The sequence below is a fragment of the Cololabis saira genome, chromosome 22 (genome assembly GCF_033807715.1).
Source record: "Cololabis saira isolate AMF1-May2022 chromosome 22, fColSai1.1, whole genome shotgun sequence".
NCBI classification, from domain to species: domain Eukaryota; kingdom Metazoa; phylum Chordata; class Actinopteri; order Beloniformes; family Belonidae; genus Cololabis; species Cololabis saira.
In genome coordinates this window covers 24,515,614-24,535,618 of record NC_084608.1, presented here as the reverse complement: position 1 = coordinate 24,535,618, position 20,005 = coordinate 24,515,614, and the positions used below count along the sequence as shown (strand labels likewise).

Genomic DNA, 20,005 nt, shown 5'->3' with positions numbered 1-20,005 from the left:
AGTTTGTTAATACTAGGGATGTTAACAATTATTCGATTTTCGATTAATTGCCGTTATGAAATTACCCGATTAAAATTAACGATTACAATTAATCTATTTATTTATTTATTTTTTTCGTTTAATTTCACCAGCTGGTATTACGCCCGGACCACATTTAATGCGACACAACGCGTTGCGCCGCGCACATAAAGTTAGAAGAAAGAGACGGCGGATATGTTTGGTTTTAGTAACATCATGCTCAGGCAATGAGTCTGCAATGGCCCAGACGGGAGACACATGTAGCTCAGTGCTTAACTTTTATTTTTAATCCACTCTATATTCTTCTGGTTGTTCTCCGATATGCTCCCCTAAAGCCTTAATTATGGTTCCGCCTTAAATCGACGCAGAGCCTACGCCGTAGCCTACGTAGGCTCTGCATTGTTGTAACGCGGAACCATAAATCAGCCTTCACCCGGTACATACATAGGTTTCTCTAAACTTCTGTCCCCGCTACAGTTTTAACTAAAATAAAATGTGCTCCAATACAGCAGGTCTCATAATTTTATTTTGAACACTGCCAAAACTCTAACTTAAAACGTAAATAGAACTTAAAATTTGCTTGACACAAATGACACTATTATGGCTGCTGCTACTACTAATAGCCTTGAAGTGCACTTTATATTATATTCCTTGTGGTACAAAAATGTCTTTTTGTTACTTTTGTATCAAATAAATATTTGATTAAGGAATACATTAAAATGTCCTTTGTATTTTATATAAGGAAAAAAAATTATGTTTGTATCTCAGATGGGGGAAAAACGCCGCTTATCAACTAATCGATGATCGATCGATAAGGTTATCAACTGTCAATTAATGAAATAATCGATAATTTGCATCCCTAGTTAATACACATTAAGTCAGACATACACTACTATTTATCAGTGGACGTGTTGCTAAGCTAATTGTATGCATTAAATGCAGCATGCAGCATTGTTATAAATTAGCATAAGTAGCAGTGGCGATAGCAAGTCCAACATTTGCAAATGTTCTTCTGATTTTGCACCTGGAACCCAGTCAATTTGGCTGTTGACAATCATTTCACGTTCCATTTTGGGATGAATGGAGTGCGCCATATCACTGCTATGAAGAACCACCTCCCGGGATAAAAAACTTGCAAGTTACTATTGCATAAAGCTCAATTCTTACCATTCAGATTATGCTGGATAGACATTATAATGGTTCAGATTTGTTAAACAGCAGCCGTTTTAGTGAATTTGATTGGTCATGATAATCCCTGTCCTAGCTCCAGGTACAAATTATTGATAGTCTTTAACTAGCAAAGACATTTGCAACTTAAAAATGTTTGGGGGCTGTTGGAAATGGAAAGAGAATAAGCTCTGTAGTATAAACCCAGGGGTTACGTTTATATAACTGTGAACTGAATGTTGTGTATAAAACAGCAAATATAAATACAACAAGAAATACAACAAGCAACCAAACAATGACATCTTCGACCTGGGGGATGTATAATGGAATTAAAAAAACAAAAAACAAAAAGTAATTAGAGATAAAAATGTGCAGGGCTTTATATACATATATATATATATATATATATATATATATATATATATATATATATATATATATATATATATATATATATATATATATATATATATATATATATATATATATATATATATATGTCTTAATGGCACACCGGGTAAAGTGCTTTAATGAGAAGTAAGGTAACAGCACTATAAATGAAATATAGCCACATTTCACCTTAAAATCACAACCTCTGAACAGCCATTGATGTTTTCATTGATGTTTCGCTCTTACTTCTCTGATCTCTCTTGTGCTCAGGAAGACTTATGATCTGAGATGAGAGCATTGCTGTGTAAAAACACCTCCTCCTGGCCCCAGGTGTTGAGGACATGGGGTGTCCCTGAAGGCGACAGTCCCATTCTGTCTGATTGAACCCAGTACCAGAACTCAATCCCCATGAGTTTTGGCCGTCTGAGGGTCAGCAAAACGAAATAGACCCCCTTAAACCTGCGCGCCCCCCCCCCCGCCTCACTCGGCTGCTTTGAACCAGAGGTCTGGAGCATCTGTCACCACTCCGGCACCACAAGGTGTGAAAAGACCAATGGCTCCTGTTCTGGTTCCGTACACAATTGAACACACACACGTGCACACAGCCGTTACTCCACCAGCCAGTCTCTATGAAGGCTTTGTCACCTTCCAAATTCATCCCAGGTGTGTGCGTGTGTGATGGAGAGGGGGCAGTAAGCCATTGTGCTGTGCTTGCACAGAGCAGCACGCCACGCAGCAGACAGCCAGGTAAATCCGATTACTCTTAGCACTGGTGTGTGTCAGTGCTTAATGTGCCTAAATGCGACGGCACCTGCAGCCTCCCTACACCTGGCCGCTGGGTCGTTAGCATGTCGGCAAAGCTCTGGGAGGTGTGGGAGTTGAGAAATGAGAAGAGAGCAAAAGGGGGGTTTATCCTCTGGGGTCTATGCTCCGGGTAAATCTCTGCTATTCACTGCGACTTGTGGTCTCCCACTCCTCTTACGTCCTTGGCCTAAGACTGTGTTTACTCTGGTTTTTACACCCACTTCGGTGCAGAAAAGACGCGGCACCAAGGAAACATCACTCCTATTGTTGGCACTAGCTAATCGTGGCAATGCCGGAGTCTTAGCTGCTTTTCTTGGGCAAACACAAGATAAGAGTCCATATCCTTCTTACCACGACGCTAATACATGGGGCTTTGCTGTGGGATAAGTAGAAAGGATTGTGATGAGGATTAATTAGAAAAAAAAGTCTTTTTTAAAGTCTTAATTGTTTGGAAGTGTGAATGGGACGCACGGTGCTAACATCTGTTTACATTGTGCGATGTGTAGCCGGTCAGCGGTCCTGCAGCAACAGTGAGCCCACTTGCTGGCGAAGCATCTTGGTGTCTTCCAAGACAATCCTCCCCCTTTAAAGTGCTTCCTTTTGCCCCTCTTTGCTTTATTATATACATCCATGGAGGGACTTAAACACTGAAACACCACAGAGAATGGTTAATGAAAGAAAGGCGACTAGTATTTTGGAAGCTGAAACGACTCAAGTGTGTTTTACTGCTGCCACATCACTGATAGAGACAAACCAGGCACATTACGTGTCTTCAAACTGTGATAACTGCCTATCAGCTCAGTTTAGCTCCTTAACAGATGCAGCTCATATCTTTCTGCCAGCGCCTCTAATCCCCCACACCAAAGCCTCGCTGTCCTTCACTGATCTCAAAAATCGACCCGGCCGAGGTAGAGGTCGTCAAAGTTGGCGTCCTACGTCCGCCACGTGGCTCATACGAGCCAAAACGGGCTGAGAAAGTTACCTGGAGCACTGAGCAGAGGTGTAAAATCTGCCAAGCATTTTATAGTGTGTCACGCCTGGTATAGGTGTCTAATGTCAGAGGTTGTACTCTTAACTGCTGTGCCGGGTAGATCTCACGCGAGCCGTTGCCCCGGCGTCGTTTAGTCTGACTCGATATCAAAATTCAGCTGACCACGGATCTGAATGAGCTCACTGTCGCCAAACTGAATGCGATTCACACAACAACTAACTTTAGACTCTACGGTTAATGACAGCACTCGGTCACAGAGTTCATATGGCTCGCAAAAAAAAAAAACAGCAACAGTTAGAAAAGGTGTAAGCAGAGGTGGACAGAGTACTCGACCCCAGTACTTGAGTAAGAGTACAAATACTACTGGTCAAAATTTACTCCGTTACAAGTAAAAGTAGCTCAGTCAAAATATTACTTGAGTACGAGTAAAAAAGTACTTGCTTTTAAAGCAGGGTTTCCGCAGGGTTTTAAAAAGTATTAAAAAGTGATAAATTAAAATTGCCAAATTTAAGGCCATTAAAAGTGTTAAATTCACTGTCAGAGGTATTCTTTTTTTTTTAAATTGGTATTATTTTTTTTTTAATTGGTATTATTTTTTACCTTTTACATTTTAATCAGTCTATTTTATTGTCATTCACAAAGTGAAATAAATGTGAAACATCTGGTCAACATCAATGAGTCTATAAATCTGTTCTGTATAGTGTTCTATAGTTCAAAATATGTATTAATGTTAAAAGGTCCGTGATTAACACTTAATGTTGTGACAGTTTTTTAAAAAAATCTGAAGGTAGTGAAAAAGGTATTAAATTGGTATTAAATTTAACATAAGGATTGCTGTATAAACCCTGTAAAGGTACTTAAGTATCCAAAAGTAAATGCTTTTAAATTTACTTTAAGTAAAAGTAAGAGTAAGAGTAAATTCCTATTTTCCACATCAGTAAATTACTATATTTTTTCTAAATTAATTGTTGCGGCTCTGTCTTGACAGACGCAGGCTACTTTGGCGGTATCGTTTTGAGGAGGCTTGACGTATTTCCGCTTTACGTACATCCCAGTGGAGAGCGTGCACTGTGATAGGTCTCCTCCTTTGACAAAAACAGCTTGTGTCCAATAGGATTCTAGGGAAGAAGAAAAAAGAGCAGACCTGAAAGTAACGAGTACTTTTCAGCCTTCCTAGAAATTTACTCGAGTAAAAGTAAAAATATTTGTCTTGGAAATGTATTCAAGTAAGAGTAATAGTACCAAAGTACCAAAGAAATCTAATACTCAAGTAAAGTACAAATCCTCTGGATATGTACTTAAGTACAGTACTCAAGTAAATTTACTCCGTTACTGTCCACCACTGGGTGTAAGTGGGTTCTTTGCGAATTTGCATTCAGAGAACTCAACTTCTCAGTCTCTTCTTGGTTTTAAATGTGACAACTGGCTGGGAAACAGGTTCAAACACCCTCCCCCCCCCCAATGAACCGGGGAGGGGAGAGGGAAGCCTGGGGTGAGAGGACACGTGCCTGTTTCAAGGGTAAGTGTTGTCTTTGTGATTGTTTCAATATTGGCTTTTTGAGTGTGGTGGCTCAGCGCAGTCCCCCAGCGGTGTGCCGGCACAGAGAAGCCTGGGGCACACTGCAGGCAATGGAGAGGGATCGCTTCCATCCACCTCCTTTCATCAAGAAAGAACAACACGGGCCTGTGCGCTGCTGTGGCCCCTTGGTCCAGCGCACCAGGGATAATCAGATGATCCCCTTTTATACAGCTTATTAGAGGCATCTCATGCTGTAAGATAGGCAATATTCTCACATGCTCGTGCTCCTTTGTAGTGCTTGATGATTTAAGAGGGTTAAGAAGAGTTTGAAGTAGTTCGCGAATGCACTCTCATACCATCTTAAGGTCATGCGCTGCTATTACCACAAGGCTTATGAGTGTGAACTGAATATCTCAAGAATAATGGCAGTCCTTATTAACAATGACAAGATTAAATGTGAAAGGGCTTAGTAGAATTAAGAAGAATTTCCAGAGAACTGAAGACACTCAGAAGGAATACTCAGCATTTCTCAGCACCAACGTCCGTCACTATGTTTAACTTACTTGTAAGCACGAATGGTTAATCAGTCAAGTTGCAGAGGCAAGTAACAATAGGATTTTGTTGATGTGAAGGCTTAAAATGAAGATTTGTTTTATCTGGTCCATCCAAAAAGAGAACGCACTGCAGCGAAACCCTGCTTTGCAACAATACCATCAAGCGCTGAAACAAGAAGACTCAAAGCTCGCGGGGGCTTCTCCTCAGCTATCTGGTTAAAGCCACAATATCTTTAGCTTTTTCTCTTTTCCTTAAGTTACCCTGTTAGTCTCCAGCAGGATAATCACCTCTGTGTGCTGCGGGAGAATCAACTTCTTCATGCCTTTCCACATGTGTGTTTTTCTCTTGTATCCAAATCTCATCGCTCCTCTCCGTATTTGCATTCCTCTCACATAGTGGTAAAGATAAGCACCCTCATCCCTACAGCCAACAACCCGTATCTGGCTCTTGTCTCTGGAGGGTCACAAGTACTTATTGTTCAACACAGAGGAGCGAGGCTGATGAACACAGTGTAATTAAAATGTTTCCAGCGGCCCGGCGAAACGTTAGATATTTGCCGGAGAAAAGAGGAAAAGAGGAAGAGGGCAACACGGCAATGAGCGAAAGGAGACACAGAGGGGTAAGAAGAGGAAGAAGAGTAAGAGAGAGTGGAGTAGAAGGAGAAGGAGGAGGGGGGGGGTGTAACAAGGCAGAAAATGAAGAAAGACATAAAAGAATGGGAGCTCAAGGAGGTCAGGCCCATCAGAGGCTTTAGTGTTGCCTTCAAAGATGCCTGGGACAGGTGGCAGCTCCAGACAATCTTGCACCACAGAGCAGCATCCTCTCAGGAGAAGATAAGGGATTCCTCCATCCAGCCACACTTCTCTCCCCCCCCCCCCTCCCACCTCTTCTGCACTCACATGCTCCCTCCCGTACCCCCCACCTCCTCTCCACCCCCCCCGATTTCCAGGCTCTCCCAGGCGGGCCGCTTTGATGTGGCTCATGTGAGCGGGCAGCTGTAAGCCACAGGGCTGCAGCAGCGCTGCTGGGCCACTGGGCCGAGCGGCCGCTGGGATCCCACTCGATGGCGGCTCAATCAGTGGGGCTCTCCGGTGCCCGGCACTTTCAGGTCTCATTAAAGCGCTCCGGCAGGGTTAATCCTCTTTAAAGTTTACACGGGCCTCAGTTTGTCTCCCTGCCCGGGCCGAGGGAACCCCTGGGCACCACCTGCTTGACAAAGACTCAAATCACCGTTACACAAGTTCCCCTCCATCTGCACCGCCACACTCCCCCCTCGATGTTCCTCCGACTCTTCCCTCCGTACCGCTCCTGCTTACCCATCCCCCTGTGCATCCTGCCTCTCACTTCCTCCCCGTCCCCTGACAGTACCTAGGCCCGCTTGTAAGTCTTTCAGGATTATTTGGGTGGAATCTGTTGACAGGGGTGCAGTAAACGGATTACAACTTTGTCCTTGTTTTGGGATGTTGCAAAGGAGGGAAAGGGGAGAGATCAGGCGTATGTGCCACGAATAATGAGAGGGGCAAAAAGAAAGAAAAGGAAGATAGACAGAGCGGGATTAACTAAAAGAATGAGAGTGAGAAAGAGGGTGAAAGAGAGGTGAAGGTGACATTAGTGCAAGCAGCACAAAGATGAAAATAAGAGGAGGGATCAGAGTTACAGATGCAGGGGTACTCGTGAGATCTAAAAGGGTCTAAAGAGTGTCAGAGCCCAACTGCCATTTGTCTGATTGTTATGACACCAATCTTCACTCTGTGATACACAGCTTTTTCCATTAGTCCAAACAATAGCCGTACACCTCTTGAGGTTTGAACAGACTGTCTAATGTCTACAAAGACACAGCCGGAAATAGACAAACAGACTTAGAGGACGGGGGTGATTGTATAACACATTAAAGGGTTGAACTCACCTTCTAGTCATCAGGTCCCACTGCTTTTCAAAACACTTTGCAGAGGTTTATGACTTGCTTAAAAGTACGACGGAGTATTAGGGCCAAACTAAGACAAAAAAAATTTGGAAATTACGAGAATAAAGTCGTAAAATTACGGGAAAAAAGTCGTAATATTACGAGAATAAAGTCGTAACATTACGAGAATAAAGTCATAATATTACGAGAAAAAAGTCGTAACATTACGAGAATAAAGTCGTAATATTACGAGAAAAAAGTCGTAACATTACGAGAATAAAGTCGTAATATTACGAGAAAAAAGTCGTAACATTACGAGAATAAAGTCGTAACATTACAAAAAAAAAGTGGTAATTTATGAGAATAAAGTGTTAATTTATGAGAACTCTAACAGGAAGAGCATCTTCTCCCTGTGTTAAAATGAGGAACATTGAGCATCTTGTGAAATTATATTTATAATATATATATAATATATTTAATATTACGACTTTATTCTCAAAATATTACGACTTTATTCTCAAAATATTACTTTATTCTCGAAATATTACGACTTTATTCTCACAACATTATGACTTTATTCTACGGAAGAGTATTAGGGCCATGCAAGAGAAAAAAAATTTGAGAGTGGAAGATTTTTTTTTATTGTGCACTTCGAGAAAAAAGTCGTAATGTCGTGAATAAAGTCAAAATTTCGCCTTTTTTCCTCAGCATTTCAACTTGTATTTTTCTCCTGCCTGGCCCAATACTCTTCCGTAGTTCCTTCTTCAAAATAGACACAATCGCTTTAAAGTCCTTATACTGATAATAATTCCATGCTGATGTGCCAAAAGGTGAAGTATTTCCTTATTTGTGAAACCGATACCAAAATATAACTTCACAAGATGCTCAATATTCCTCATTTTAACACAGGGAGAAGACTGCTCAGAGTTCTCATAAATTACGACTTTATTCTCGTAACTTTACGACTTAATTCTCGTAATATTACGACTTTATTCTCGTAATTTCCATTTTTTTTGTCTTAGTTTGGCCCTAATACTCCGTCGTATAAAAGTGATCAATCAGAATGGAAATACTTCTTCATCAAGTTTTGCTTCCACACTGATGAACAATAGGCTTCTTTTCTGCAGCTCATCCTCTCGTGAGTTTCACCGCGAGACGCCACAATGGAGACCTTTTCTCGTTAAATGAAACCCTTCTTTCAACTACATACCCGAGTAATTATACAGTCTTTAAGCAAAAAAAAAACACAGCGATGGTGAAATCCTGCGTGTGATGGATTACCTCTATTAGTGAAGATTGAAAAATGTCTGCGAGAACAACGGCAGATTGATTTTGGAAGTCTGATGCGGCAGCACCGGAATTCCAATAACTGTAAACACATCAACATTGAGGTTTAGCATCTCTTGTGTAGGGTCCCAAAGAGAAGATATACTGTCAAGGGTTATTTGGGGCCTACAGATTTTAGGCTCTGCGCTCTACATTTTAAACTGACCACAGTCCCTAATTAAAGATTTAAAAGAACAAAGATCAAACCCTGAAGTGGCTTTAAATTTAGTAGTATTCCTGATGAATGGGCCTTAGAAATAAATCAACCCCCCGTCTGACTTAAAGTTATCACAGTTTGAGGAAAAGGAGCTAGGCAGATGTGAGCGATAAAGATAGGAGGACGGAGATGTGCAGCGCCGACTTTCAGCCACTAAACTTATGCATCTTTCCATAGCTGGGTGGGGGAGAGGAGGCTGGAGGGGTGTGCTGGGGCGCTGAGGGTGCACGAGTGAAGGGAGAGGGGCCTGCACGCAGCTCTTTGTTCTGCTCCCCGGTTTATCACAATCTGGGGGAAAATTCTGCAAATGCAGGAGATAGATTGGCGCTCCGCAGAGGCCCTCCCAAATAACCTTCACTCCCTGATCCATATGGGGGATACAGGCGGAGAGAAGAAAAACAGAGCCTAGCTGGGGGTTGGATGGTGCTGGGGGCCCCTGGATGAGTGGTATGCGTGCTTCGCTCCACTCTTTAGTAAGAAAGCCTTGTGCACAATTTGTTAAGACTGACTTGGGAAATGTCTTGCAGATGCTGGAATGCCTAAGTGTCTTGCACGTCCTGCAGATGGATACCTCTTTTACTGTGGATTTACATCGGTAAAACCCCTCCAAAATCAAAAATATTAAGTGTTTTGGAGGGGGAAAGAAAATGATTAAGTGCTTAACTTTGTAAATATTGGCACAAAGGGATAATATCCTTGACAGCAACTCCCGGGGCAAATATGCATAGACTTGTAGAACCGCGAAGAGGAAGGTTGTGCAGCAACCGTCTTGTTCAGCCTTGACAAACAAATTACTTGTGACGACGAGTAGCGATGGAATGTATTCTCGAGCAAAACCTCCTGTTGTTTCTCTTTTTACCATTCGTTTCCTCTCTTCTACTGCTTCTTTTCTTCTTCTTCTTCTTTTTCCCTACCCCACGCTAATTACTTCTAACCAACAGAGAGTCTGTTTGTGTTTAAGGGTGTGATCTCAACTGATGTGGAGAGAGAGACAGAAAAAGCAAAGGCAGAGGAAAACAGAGCGGAAGAGGGGAAAAAAAAAGCTATTGATTTACAGAGGAAGGGCAGAGTGTGATCTGCCAGCCTGGCGTATATGATGAATGGCAGCGAGACTGGCAAGCGAATGTTTAAGATTCTTCTGTTATTTAACCTCTCTGCTCGCTTCCCTCCCTCTCTTTCTCCGTATTGCATCTTTGCTGGATAAAGCCTTGTTTTTATCTTCCTGTATTGCAATACAGTAGAGAAAGCTCTGCACAGCGTGAACATTAGGCTAATTTATACAGCAGTAATTAGGCCATTAGACCTGAAACAATCTGGGACCTGTAATTAAGCAAAGCGCTCCAAAAGTCAACAGCAACTCCCATTGAGCTTAGCTAAACAGTCTCGGAAAGTGTTATTTACATGTCCAAACAGCTTGAGGTCTCAGTGTAAGCAAACATGGTGAGAGGCGGGCTGGGAAGGGGTTGATCAGAGGGGGAATTTGCCGTCACAAGGGAGGCAGCTTGCAAACTACATCTACTGGTAGTCTGTCGAGAGTCTCTTCATCTCCGTCTCCCGCCAGCCTGATAGCGATCACAGGCTCCGTGTCACATTTCTGGAGGAAAGCAAGATCAAAAGTCATGTCGTCACATGGTTCAGACACATACTAAATGCTCACCGTCATCCTCGCTGGCAGATATGACATGTACGTACAGGAGAAAATTCCCCTGATTTTTCTTTTTTTTTTAGTAATTTTCTTCATAGGGTTTTTTTTTTATGAGCAGCTGTGGTTCAGTTTTGCCATTATGTAACCATAGATGATGGAGTTCTCATTTGTTTGAAAATAGTCTAGAAGAAAACATTTCCTTTGACCAAGCGCTCACTAATGAATCTTCAGAGCTGGTTCGAATTAGTTTTATGTTTTATGAAGAGCCATGGGAGGAGCGCTTCTTTATAATACTACAAATCTAAAGGAATCAAATTCCAAAATAGGTCAAAATAGAAAATATGAACCAGGCTGGTTTTCGTTAACTGGTTGTGAAAAGTGAACTATGCTTTTTGGTGTCATCAGACGGTGGTGCTGTAGAGCGAAATACGTATGTACTTCCAATATCAACCTATATAGGATAAAAGTTGCACAGTAATAAATAAAGACTTTTCAACGGGACAGTTCCTTATGCATCCTTGCACCTCTGTAGGTGGATGCCCAGTGTTTCCATTGAACAGTGTTTTTCTTTTTGTGAACATTACCCTCCAAGTTTTCTTGCCACATGTACGAAACTCTCCGTATCTCGTCCTGCAAGACTTCTCTTCAAAACAAAGAAAAGATCTTGTCTTTGGACATAGACAAGAACATCTTTAGTCTTAGACGAATTATCGCTATTGCCGCTGCCGCTGCCGCGATAATAGTTAGAGGATGAAGGCGGCGGATGATGATTCCAATGATATGTAATAGATAAGCGTTACAGACAGCTACATCTAGATTTTGATGACTTTAGATTGACGGACTACGTCACATCCAGTGATGCCATTTGGTCTGTTGACAAGAGCCGATGGATATTCTCTATCGGGCAACATTTCCAAGGTTTTTCTGCAGCCAAAACACCTCATGTATTTATTTTTCTCATCCGTTCATCATCTTGTTTCCACGAAGGTGGATCAACTTGGGTTTTGAAGTTGGGCTTTAGAAAAAGATTGAACATACCGGTAAAAGAAATTAAAATTTTTTTTTTAAAAATACAAAATTTGCCCAAAAATTCACTTTCGTCAGATGGGTTTGGACTGTTTCGAACAAAAAATTATACAGATGAGGGGAGTGCTTTATGAATAAATTGTGATGTAATGAATGATTTACACACATGAATGATGAGGGGGAAACTAGAGAGCCAACACCTGAAATAATTACTCCAACAACTGAAAAGACTACCTGAACACCTTTCATTCAACCTTTGAGACTTTCAAATCATTCATATGAGACAATGAGGGAAGAAACACACACGCACACACGCACGCACGCACGCACGCACGCATGCACGCACGCACGCACGCACGCACGCACGCACGCACACACTGATTTCAATATCTCATGGCTGCATGTTTTAGCAGTGAGGACTAAAGGAGTGGCTTCCACTTCCAGTAAGGAGTGACAAGCGTTGCACACTTTCAAACATGCAAACAAAGTCCTGAGCGTCTTCAACGCACTCTCTGCAAACTGTTGCAAAGTTGCGGGCGTAAAACCACGAGCCTCGCTGCAGACAAGCATGCCGAAGCAGTGAGATCACGAGAGGGGAGAGAGAGGTGGCATAATGAAATCTGGCAGTCGCAGCCTCGGCACAGGCTTCATATGTTCCACATTAGCAATTCACAAACCTCTGGAGCAGGCCCCGGCAGCCCTTTTCTCACTCCGCCTTAGTCACTTATGACAATCTGTCACTGGCTCTTTGTGCTCTCGCAGCGGAGCGTCAATGAGAAGTGCAGTGTTTATGGAGGAGAGTTTCGTCCTCGGCTCTGGGTGACACTCAGTTAGAGCAGAGTCAGTGAACCCTCACCAGAGGAGAGGAGGAGCTCAGGTTTAACCGTCAAGACAATAAACTCACGGTGCTGACTTGACAACAAAAGGCAAAGAAAAAGAAAGTGTTTGTATTATCAAGACCCGAAAGAGAATCGGGAGTGACAGCCTCAAATTCTCTGCAAGTATCACATCACATGTACTCCAAAGCAATGCGAAGATCCTTTGTGGCAACGCTCCTATTAGGAAAGGAGATTAACCAATAAGGACTTTGCAACCGATGTGCTTTAGGCTTTATCCTCCCCCCTTCTTTTGAAATGATTCAAGCATCCAATAAAGGACAAGGCAATTACCATCCTCTCTTTAATGAAGGGGAAGCTGGCTTTTGGTCCTGAGCACGGTGAGTTTATGTTGAATTAGAATTAATGAGCTTGGTCAAAGTTTGCTTCTAATTGCCCTTTCATTAAGACCCATTTGTTATCATGTCTTAATAGCTTCCATCCTTTCTTGTAAAACATAGAAGAAAAAGAAGAAAAAAAGAAAGGCTGCTCTAAAAAGTTTCATTGGTGTCATTATATGTTTGAGAAGGGTTTCTAAATAAAATGTTTTCCAACTTTGACTCCTCGTGACATCAGAAATCAGAAATCAGAATCAGAAAAGGGTTTATTGCCAAGTTTTCACACGAGGAATTTGTTATGGGGATTGGTGCAACACAATACAAATATAAAAACAAATATATAAGAGATAAAATAAAATGAAATGTATAAACAATAAAAAGTATAAACAGTAAAATAAAATGTAGACCGGAAATGTACAAAATGAGGTTTTAAAGTGCCGGGTGAGTCTGTACAAAAGTGACTTAGGAACTTAGGATAGGTAAAAAGTATAGACAGAAATGTACAATGAGGTTTGTAAAGTGCCGGATATGAGTCTGTGCAAAAGTTACAGGATTGGAATTTTTACGTTAATGTAACGTAGAGTGTTACTGTTCCCGGCGTTGGATTGGCTGATATGATTTTATTTTTTGTGTCCGCAATAGTGACCTTTGTTGTGGTGGTGTGCAACCATGATGCGGAGGTAAAATCTTTGACGTGTGTGTGTTTTTTTTGCTTCCTGCGTGCCTTCCAGCTGTATTCTGTATTAGAGCATGAAAACGCCCCAGAATTTTTAGACGAGCAGGGGCAATTTAGTCGTGGAGTAAACAGTGAGGAGTCCCTACAGGAAACGCTGGAGATGGATTGCAGGATGGAGGCTCTCCCCCACTTTCCTCTGCTGTCTGCTGTTTGTGACTGTATACATTCCCTCTGGTGACAAGAGGCTGTTTGCCTTACTAATGGAGAAGTGTGCTGGTGTGAAAGAGGTGGCAGGCTCTATTTAGACAGGGCCATGGCAAAGTAAACTTCAGAGTTGGATTTAAATAAACCTCAGTGGAATGGTTTGCGGTGCGGCTAAGTCATGGGCAGCGGCAGAAAGGGAGGGAGAAAAGGGAGGGGAAAGAGTGATGAAGGACTATAGGAAAAAGGGTCCGGTCTATGCACTGGGCTGTGCTGAGTGATTATCTCCAGAGACATAAACAAAAGGGGATCTGGGTAATTCAATGAGGAGTGGCGGATGTGGGAAAGAAGGTGTATGTTGCAAGGGGGTGAATGTTTGAAGTCTTTAAAATGATTTCACGGTTCGGAATCTCTGTAGTTATTCAGAATCACTCAACATGACAGAGGTTGGAGTAAAGTTCCTGCTATGTGGCTGGGGATGAGTAAGATTAGAGAACATGAACTTTTTTTTTTCTTAACTCGCATCGAGCTCGTACGCAACACATGGAGCCGTTGCGAGCCCGAAAGTTCATTTCCGACTCTGACAGCCAAGGGCCGAATGCCCAGGAGTGAATCTGTGGAGAGAAGACAGATCAGATTCTGCCCTTGTCTACCATCCCAGCATCCCCCATCCCTCCCTCCCTCGGCAGCTCTGGAATCAGCCGGCGCAGGCTAAGCCAAAAAAACAGAGTCATCAGGAGAAAACTATCAAACAGACCGAGTCAGAGTGGTCAGATACTTGCCAGAGCTGTATGAGGGAGGCTTTTACCACTTATCTCTGTTATTGCGAGCGCGGGGTAAAAACTCTCGCATACTTTCTAAAAGTTGCCTAAGTTTTGTTTTCACTTATTGAACTTATAACACAGACCCTTACGAGCTTCAGCGTTGGCTGCAAGTGATATAACAGGGTATAAATGGGAACATTGATGACGTAAATAACAGCAAAACTCACCAAACCCTAGTCCCCCTAGACCTTTTCCACAATATGTACCAATAAAAGTCATCACCAGGCATCCCATTTTCTGATGCATCAACTGAAGAGACTGTGAAACCGCGGGTGTGCAAGTTATCGTAGTGAACTTAATGGTTGTCTGTCTGGATGTGCATCATACATGCCAGAGAGTCCGGCAATTTGTCACGTTGGAGTAGTCAGCTGAATACTCAAGGGGATTACTGCACCTTGTGAAAACATCTGCGTAATTTTGTCTTTTGCTCTAAGGCGAGCTTTTAAATATTTGCCAAAAATACTCAAGTCATTGAGGTGTTAAAAAAAATGGGGCCTTAACGTTTGAAGGACAGGTTATTTAAGAGAAAAGATTTAACATTCCTTTACAAGTGCACCAAATAAGGTATAAGACGGGAGGTTTTTGCATGATACATACGTGGAACTATACTTAAGCTAGCCTGACTTTTATGGCTTCAGCGTTGATAATAAGGGGCCAGAGAAAGAGGATTGTATGTTATGAATTCTTCCCCCCTTGATGTTTTTGCAGAAAAAGCCCCATGAGATGTACAAACATGACACTTCACATGGTCTTAGATTTCATCACTCAGATCCTAAACAGGAAGTATAGCACCCAAGGGGGTTCAGAGTACTATTAAAGTGTACATCTTTAGAGTCCAAATTATTTCAGCAAATTAGATCTCAGGGTTCATCTGCATATTTTTCTCATTATGTCTTTAATGCCTGGTTCCAACATTGTGCAGGAAACCACTGGGTCAGTTGTTACAGAACTGAGCCGGGAAAGTACAAGGACTTTGCTGATATTATCAGGAGACTCTGGCTGCAGACTGTGGGGGAAAGCGGAGCTTGTCTAACCTCCACTCTCAAGCGGTTGGGGTTAGGTAAAGGTGCTCCATGTGCAGGTCATGCATGTGAGTGCAGCTCCACTGCCTCACAGTCAGCGTGAAGCAAGTATGTGCGGAGGTTAAAGTCACTTTCCCTCATGGCTTTCTTGTGTTTTTTCACCATGTCTGTGAAGTTTCATTGTTTTAAATGTGTGACGTGCCCCTTTGCACTCCTGTCCTGGTCCAAAGTTACTTTGGCTGCTTTTTCCAGAGAGTAGATTTTTTTTGCATATTCACATATGCAAAACCCTTTTTGAGCTGCCTTTAAAATGTTAACAAAATTCAGTCTGCTTATAATTTACAAGTCATTCATTTTGCATTCAAGTAGGTGATTTTGAAATAAGTCAGCTCAAGGGAGCGCCTCACATGTGTAGTTTAAATCATAATTTGCTCCAAATCTGTGGCTACAATAAAGGTTTGAAACCTTTTATCCACATATGAACCAACTTTATTACCTTTTTAAGAAATTGTGAACCTTTACAATTTAAATTAGACAAAAAGACTAAATTATTTTCGTAACAAGTGATGTTTTTCAAGCCCTATAGGTTTAACACGGGCCACTTTTTTTTTTACTTTCCAAGGATTTTTATGGAAACACCTGTTTATCTCGGTCCCTCTTAAAGCTCACATTCTGGTGCCGGAGGAAACCGGCTCACCTCTTAATTGTAGCTGTTTTGGCCCAAACTGGCAATAACGATCCCAACGAATGAATGAATGATGAGGTAAGCAGACCGGGATCAACACCTGCTGTGCTGCCCGGCGATGCAGCTGCATTTGTCATGGCCCGACACTTGTGGAGCTGTTTGGCACCCCAGTGCTTGGCCATCTGCCCTCTTGGCTCCAATGTTTACAAGCAAAAAAAAAAAAAAAAGAAGGAAAAAAAAAAAGAAAAGAAGACGAAGTAAAAACACATAGCTAGCAGCCTCAGACTTGCTGCGTGAAGTAATGCAGATGTTGACACATACTTCGCCTCAGGATCGTGAGAGACAAATTGGCAACGGTCTCAGGAATAGCAATAAAGAGACACGTGTTTTCGCAGTGACATGTGAATTCAGAGGTGATTCACTTGTGTGCAATTATCTTTCTCGCCATGTTAGTTTCATAACTTGTGTAGGCTGCACATACACTCAATTCCCGCTCACGTTTTGCTTGTTTTAACATGTCCATCGCTGAATGCTTGGTCCCAACATGCAGTCTCCACTTTTCTAGTTTGATGGCATGGGGTGCAGTTGTGGTTAGAAGACGATTGCACACAGTGTGGCGGAAGCAGTTTCAACTTCATGGGGCAAAAAATAGAGACAAGCTTGGGAGGATGTATTATGCAAATGCTGTAATGTTTTATCTGGAGGGGAGAAAAAAAGAGAAGGTTCTGGATCCTCTAGCAGTTGTGACAACACACTTAAATGGAAAAGGATGTTTTCGTTTCCGTTTTCGTACGTTCCTTTGGTCGGACCTAGATGTTATCCTTTGTTCTGAACCGCATTATGCTTGGCACGGTGAGAAATGTGCCATTTGGCTGCTTTTCTTTTGGTTATTTATCATTGTTAAATTTGAGCTCTATCTGCAAAGACTTCCTCGGCGAATATTTCGGAGCAGTTCCGATTGGAGCTCAGTGTGTTTAATGAGGTCTCTTTTGGGTGGGTCCGCTGAAAGATAGCCATCGTCCACTGCCTTTCATTATGTCGCTGCCATTTAGATTAGCCAAGGAGGGAATTAATTCACGTGAAAAATATGTCAAGACAAAAATATATGTGTCTCTTCTTTCTCCCTGTTTCTACGCAGCTCCTCCACAGTTCTTCCCTTCCTTCCATCCTCCTGTGCCGATAGACGACCGACACACCCAGGGACGCTACATCTACGACCCCTCCCCGGTGCCCCCTCTCCACGTGTAAGTCTCTCAAACCGGTCACACGCACTCCAGCACTCCAGCACTCCAGCACAGCCTCACAAGTGAAATATTGCTGATCACAACCGCGTTTGGCGATACAAATCAAGCCCCGAAAAACCCCTTTCCGCCCGTGGGCGTGGAACACCTCCCCGCACCCCCACACCCCCCCCATGGGTGCCGGGGCGCCTCTTTTTGCCTTTCAGGATCAAAGGCCGTGGCCCTTGACGTGCGCAACATGATCCGCGTGTCAGAGACACGCAAATGAACATGTGTCAGAGACATGAAAATGAGAGCACGGCGAAGGGAGCCTGGGAGCGCGCAATCCTCCTAAGAGCAGTGATCAAGCCCTGTCAAGAGGAGGAAGTGATGCCTCCTCAGACATCCAGCCCATCTCTGACAGACACAGATGGCTGCTCCCGACTGTACGCAGCCAACCTCCCCACCTCAGCCAGGCACACCAGTGTTCAGTCTATCAAATATGAAGTCAGGTAAAAACATAGTGTCATTCCCTATTAGACGGAGCGGTTAGTTAATCTAAGCAGGGTAACTCTTATTATGGCGGTCTCGTGCCTCCCCGGAGAAGCTCTGGTGGTGCTGGCCAGGTCAGCAAAGAACTTCAAAGCACTTTCAATCCTGACTTTTATTCAGCTTCCTCTCCTCTTTTCTCATTCATTCCCTCCATAATTTGTATTCCTAGCATCCAAACAGCGAGCACGGTGAGGAGGCACCTCATCGTCCTTGCACCGCTTGTTTCCTATCCGCAGACACGGAGGAAGCGATCACCGCGCGACGAGGACAAATTGGATTGGGCAGCTACTTGGGCCGCATTATGTTTGATATTCTTCATCATTATCAACTCCCCTCTTCTCCTCCTCTAGGACTCATATCTCTCCCTTGCTGATGTGCCACTAAGCGTAATGAATTTTTTATGTCACCCCCTCCACCTCCGGCCCACCCCACCTCTCAACCTCCCGTCTCCTGCTCAGGGGGCTGCAGCAGAGGTAGGAGAGGGAAAAAGGGAAAAAGAAAAAAGGAGGTGATTGATGCCCGATGTCACAGCAAACAAAATGGCAAATATAATTTAGCATTTAGCTTATGCGGAGATAATGGGGCGAACACGCGCAGGCAACACGGGCTCAAACAAACAGCCGGGCTTGTTATCCATCAGGAGCGCTTTGGTGCGACGTGAAGCACAGGTCAGGGAGGGGGAGGGAAGGAAATGAGGAGGGGGATAGAGGGACAACGCTGAGCCAGGGAATTGAATTAAGGGGGAGAAGTTACGCGGCGCCTACGTCTTCAGTCACTCTGTCCGGACAGGAGTTATCTGCGCGCTGGGTTTGCTGTCACCGGAGACACGGTGGTGCTCTGCCACGCTACTTAAGGGCTATTTATCCAAACCATTAAGCATAGAGCTGTTTAATATGACATGCTATGTTGAGGGAAACTATTTGTCATGATTATACGACAGCCGTTGAGTGGCCAGCCGTGGTTGAATCAACTCGGCGAGCTCGCCCGTCACGCGCGTTATCTCTGAGCGTCTTCCGAGGCTCCGCACGGCGAAGCAGCAATATCGCCCGTTTGATTAAAAAGCCGCACCGAATTCCTCAGTGAGAAGAAGCACTCATCACATGTAGTATTACAGCAACCACCTGATGGCAAATTGGAGTTAATTACACGCCCAGGTTTTTCGTGCGAGTTCTAGCCGCGGCTGAACTTTACGAGCAGGAAACTGTCGCCAAGAAGTAATTCTCAGCCAGAACTTAAGTGATGCATTCTGCCCCGGTAATGTTGCTTGTAGCCGGCCCGAGCAAATAGAGGCAGTCAACGCGCCGCTGTCGCTTCAGGGAAATGGAGGACAAGAGGCGGCTTATGGAGAAATATTGAATTGTTTTAAGACAAGTTCTCCTCCGTGTGCAGAATTAATCGTTATTAGCCCTCTCAAAGATATGCCTAAGTACACAGGGACTATTATTGCAGTACTTCCCCATGCAACCTCTCATTACGGCCTGTAATTACAGTTGGGCTGGCCCTGCGGCAGTTCCATCAATCCAGCCAGCTTCCCCCGCTGCGCACACGAGCCAGCCACCACCGGGCATCCGTGGCCGGAGCAAAAAAAACACAACAAAAAAAAAAAGAAAACACGGCGAGCGCCCAGCAGCTTGTTTCCTTCCCGCCACAACGACACATCCACCATCCGTACGTGGCAAATGAACAGAATCATATCCTATTACTGTGAGGGGCCTAATTGAAACATGTTTATTTATGGCCCTCGTTTTCAGACGAGGAGCGGGCGTTAGCAGCGCAGCTAACGGGCTCCAGCGATATGAGGCGGTGGAATTAAATTAAAAGCTCATAAAATGAAATATGCTCTGTATTAGCTGTTTGACACTTAATTTGCCTTTAAATGAGCAGAGGAAATCACAAATTAACTGTCCTTTGTTTTTTTTTCCCCCCTCTTTACCTCACCTCCCCTATTAGGCAAGGGAGAGCGCAATTACAGACACAGGCTAATCGTTTAGTTTATGAATTCTTGCGGGGAAGGTACCAATGTGCCATTCAATATTAAAGCCCCGGGGTTG

General features: G+C 43.3%; 1 protein-coding gene across 3 annotated transcripts in view; it reads left to right on the top strand.

The window, feature by feature from the left end:
* gli3 (GLI family zinc finger 3) overlaps positions 1-20,005 on the top strand; it is a 119,015-nt gene that overhangs the window by 45,522 nt on the left and 53,488 nt on the right. For all 3 annotated transcript variants that reach the window (XM_061712984.1, XM_061712985.1, XM_061712983.1), the window contains exon 4: positions 17,321-17,426. In XM_061712984.1, the coding sequence (XP_061568968.1) occupies positions 17,321-17,426 (106 nt within the window). The remainder of the gene's footprint in view (positions 1-17,320; positions 17,427-20,005) is intronic.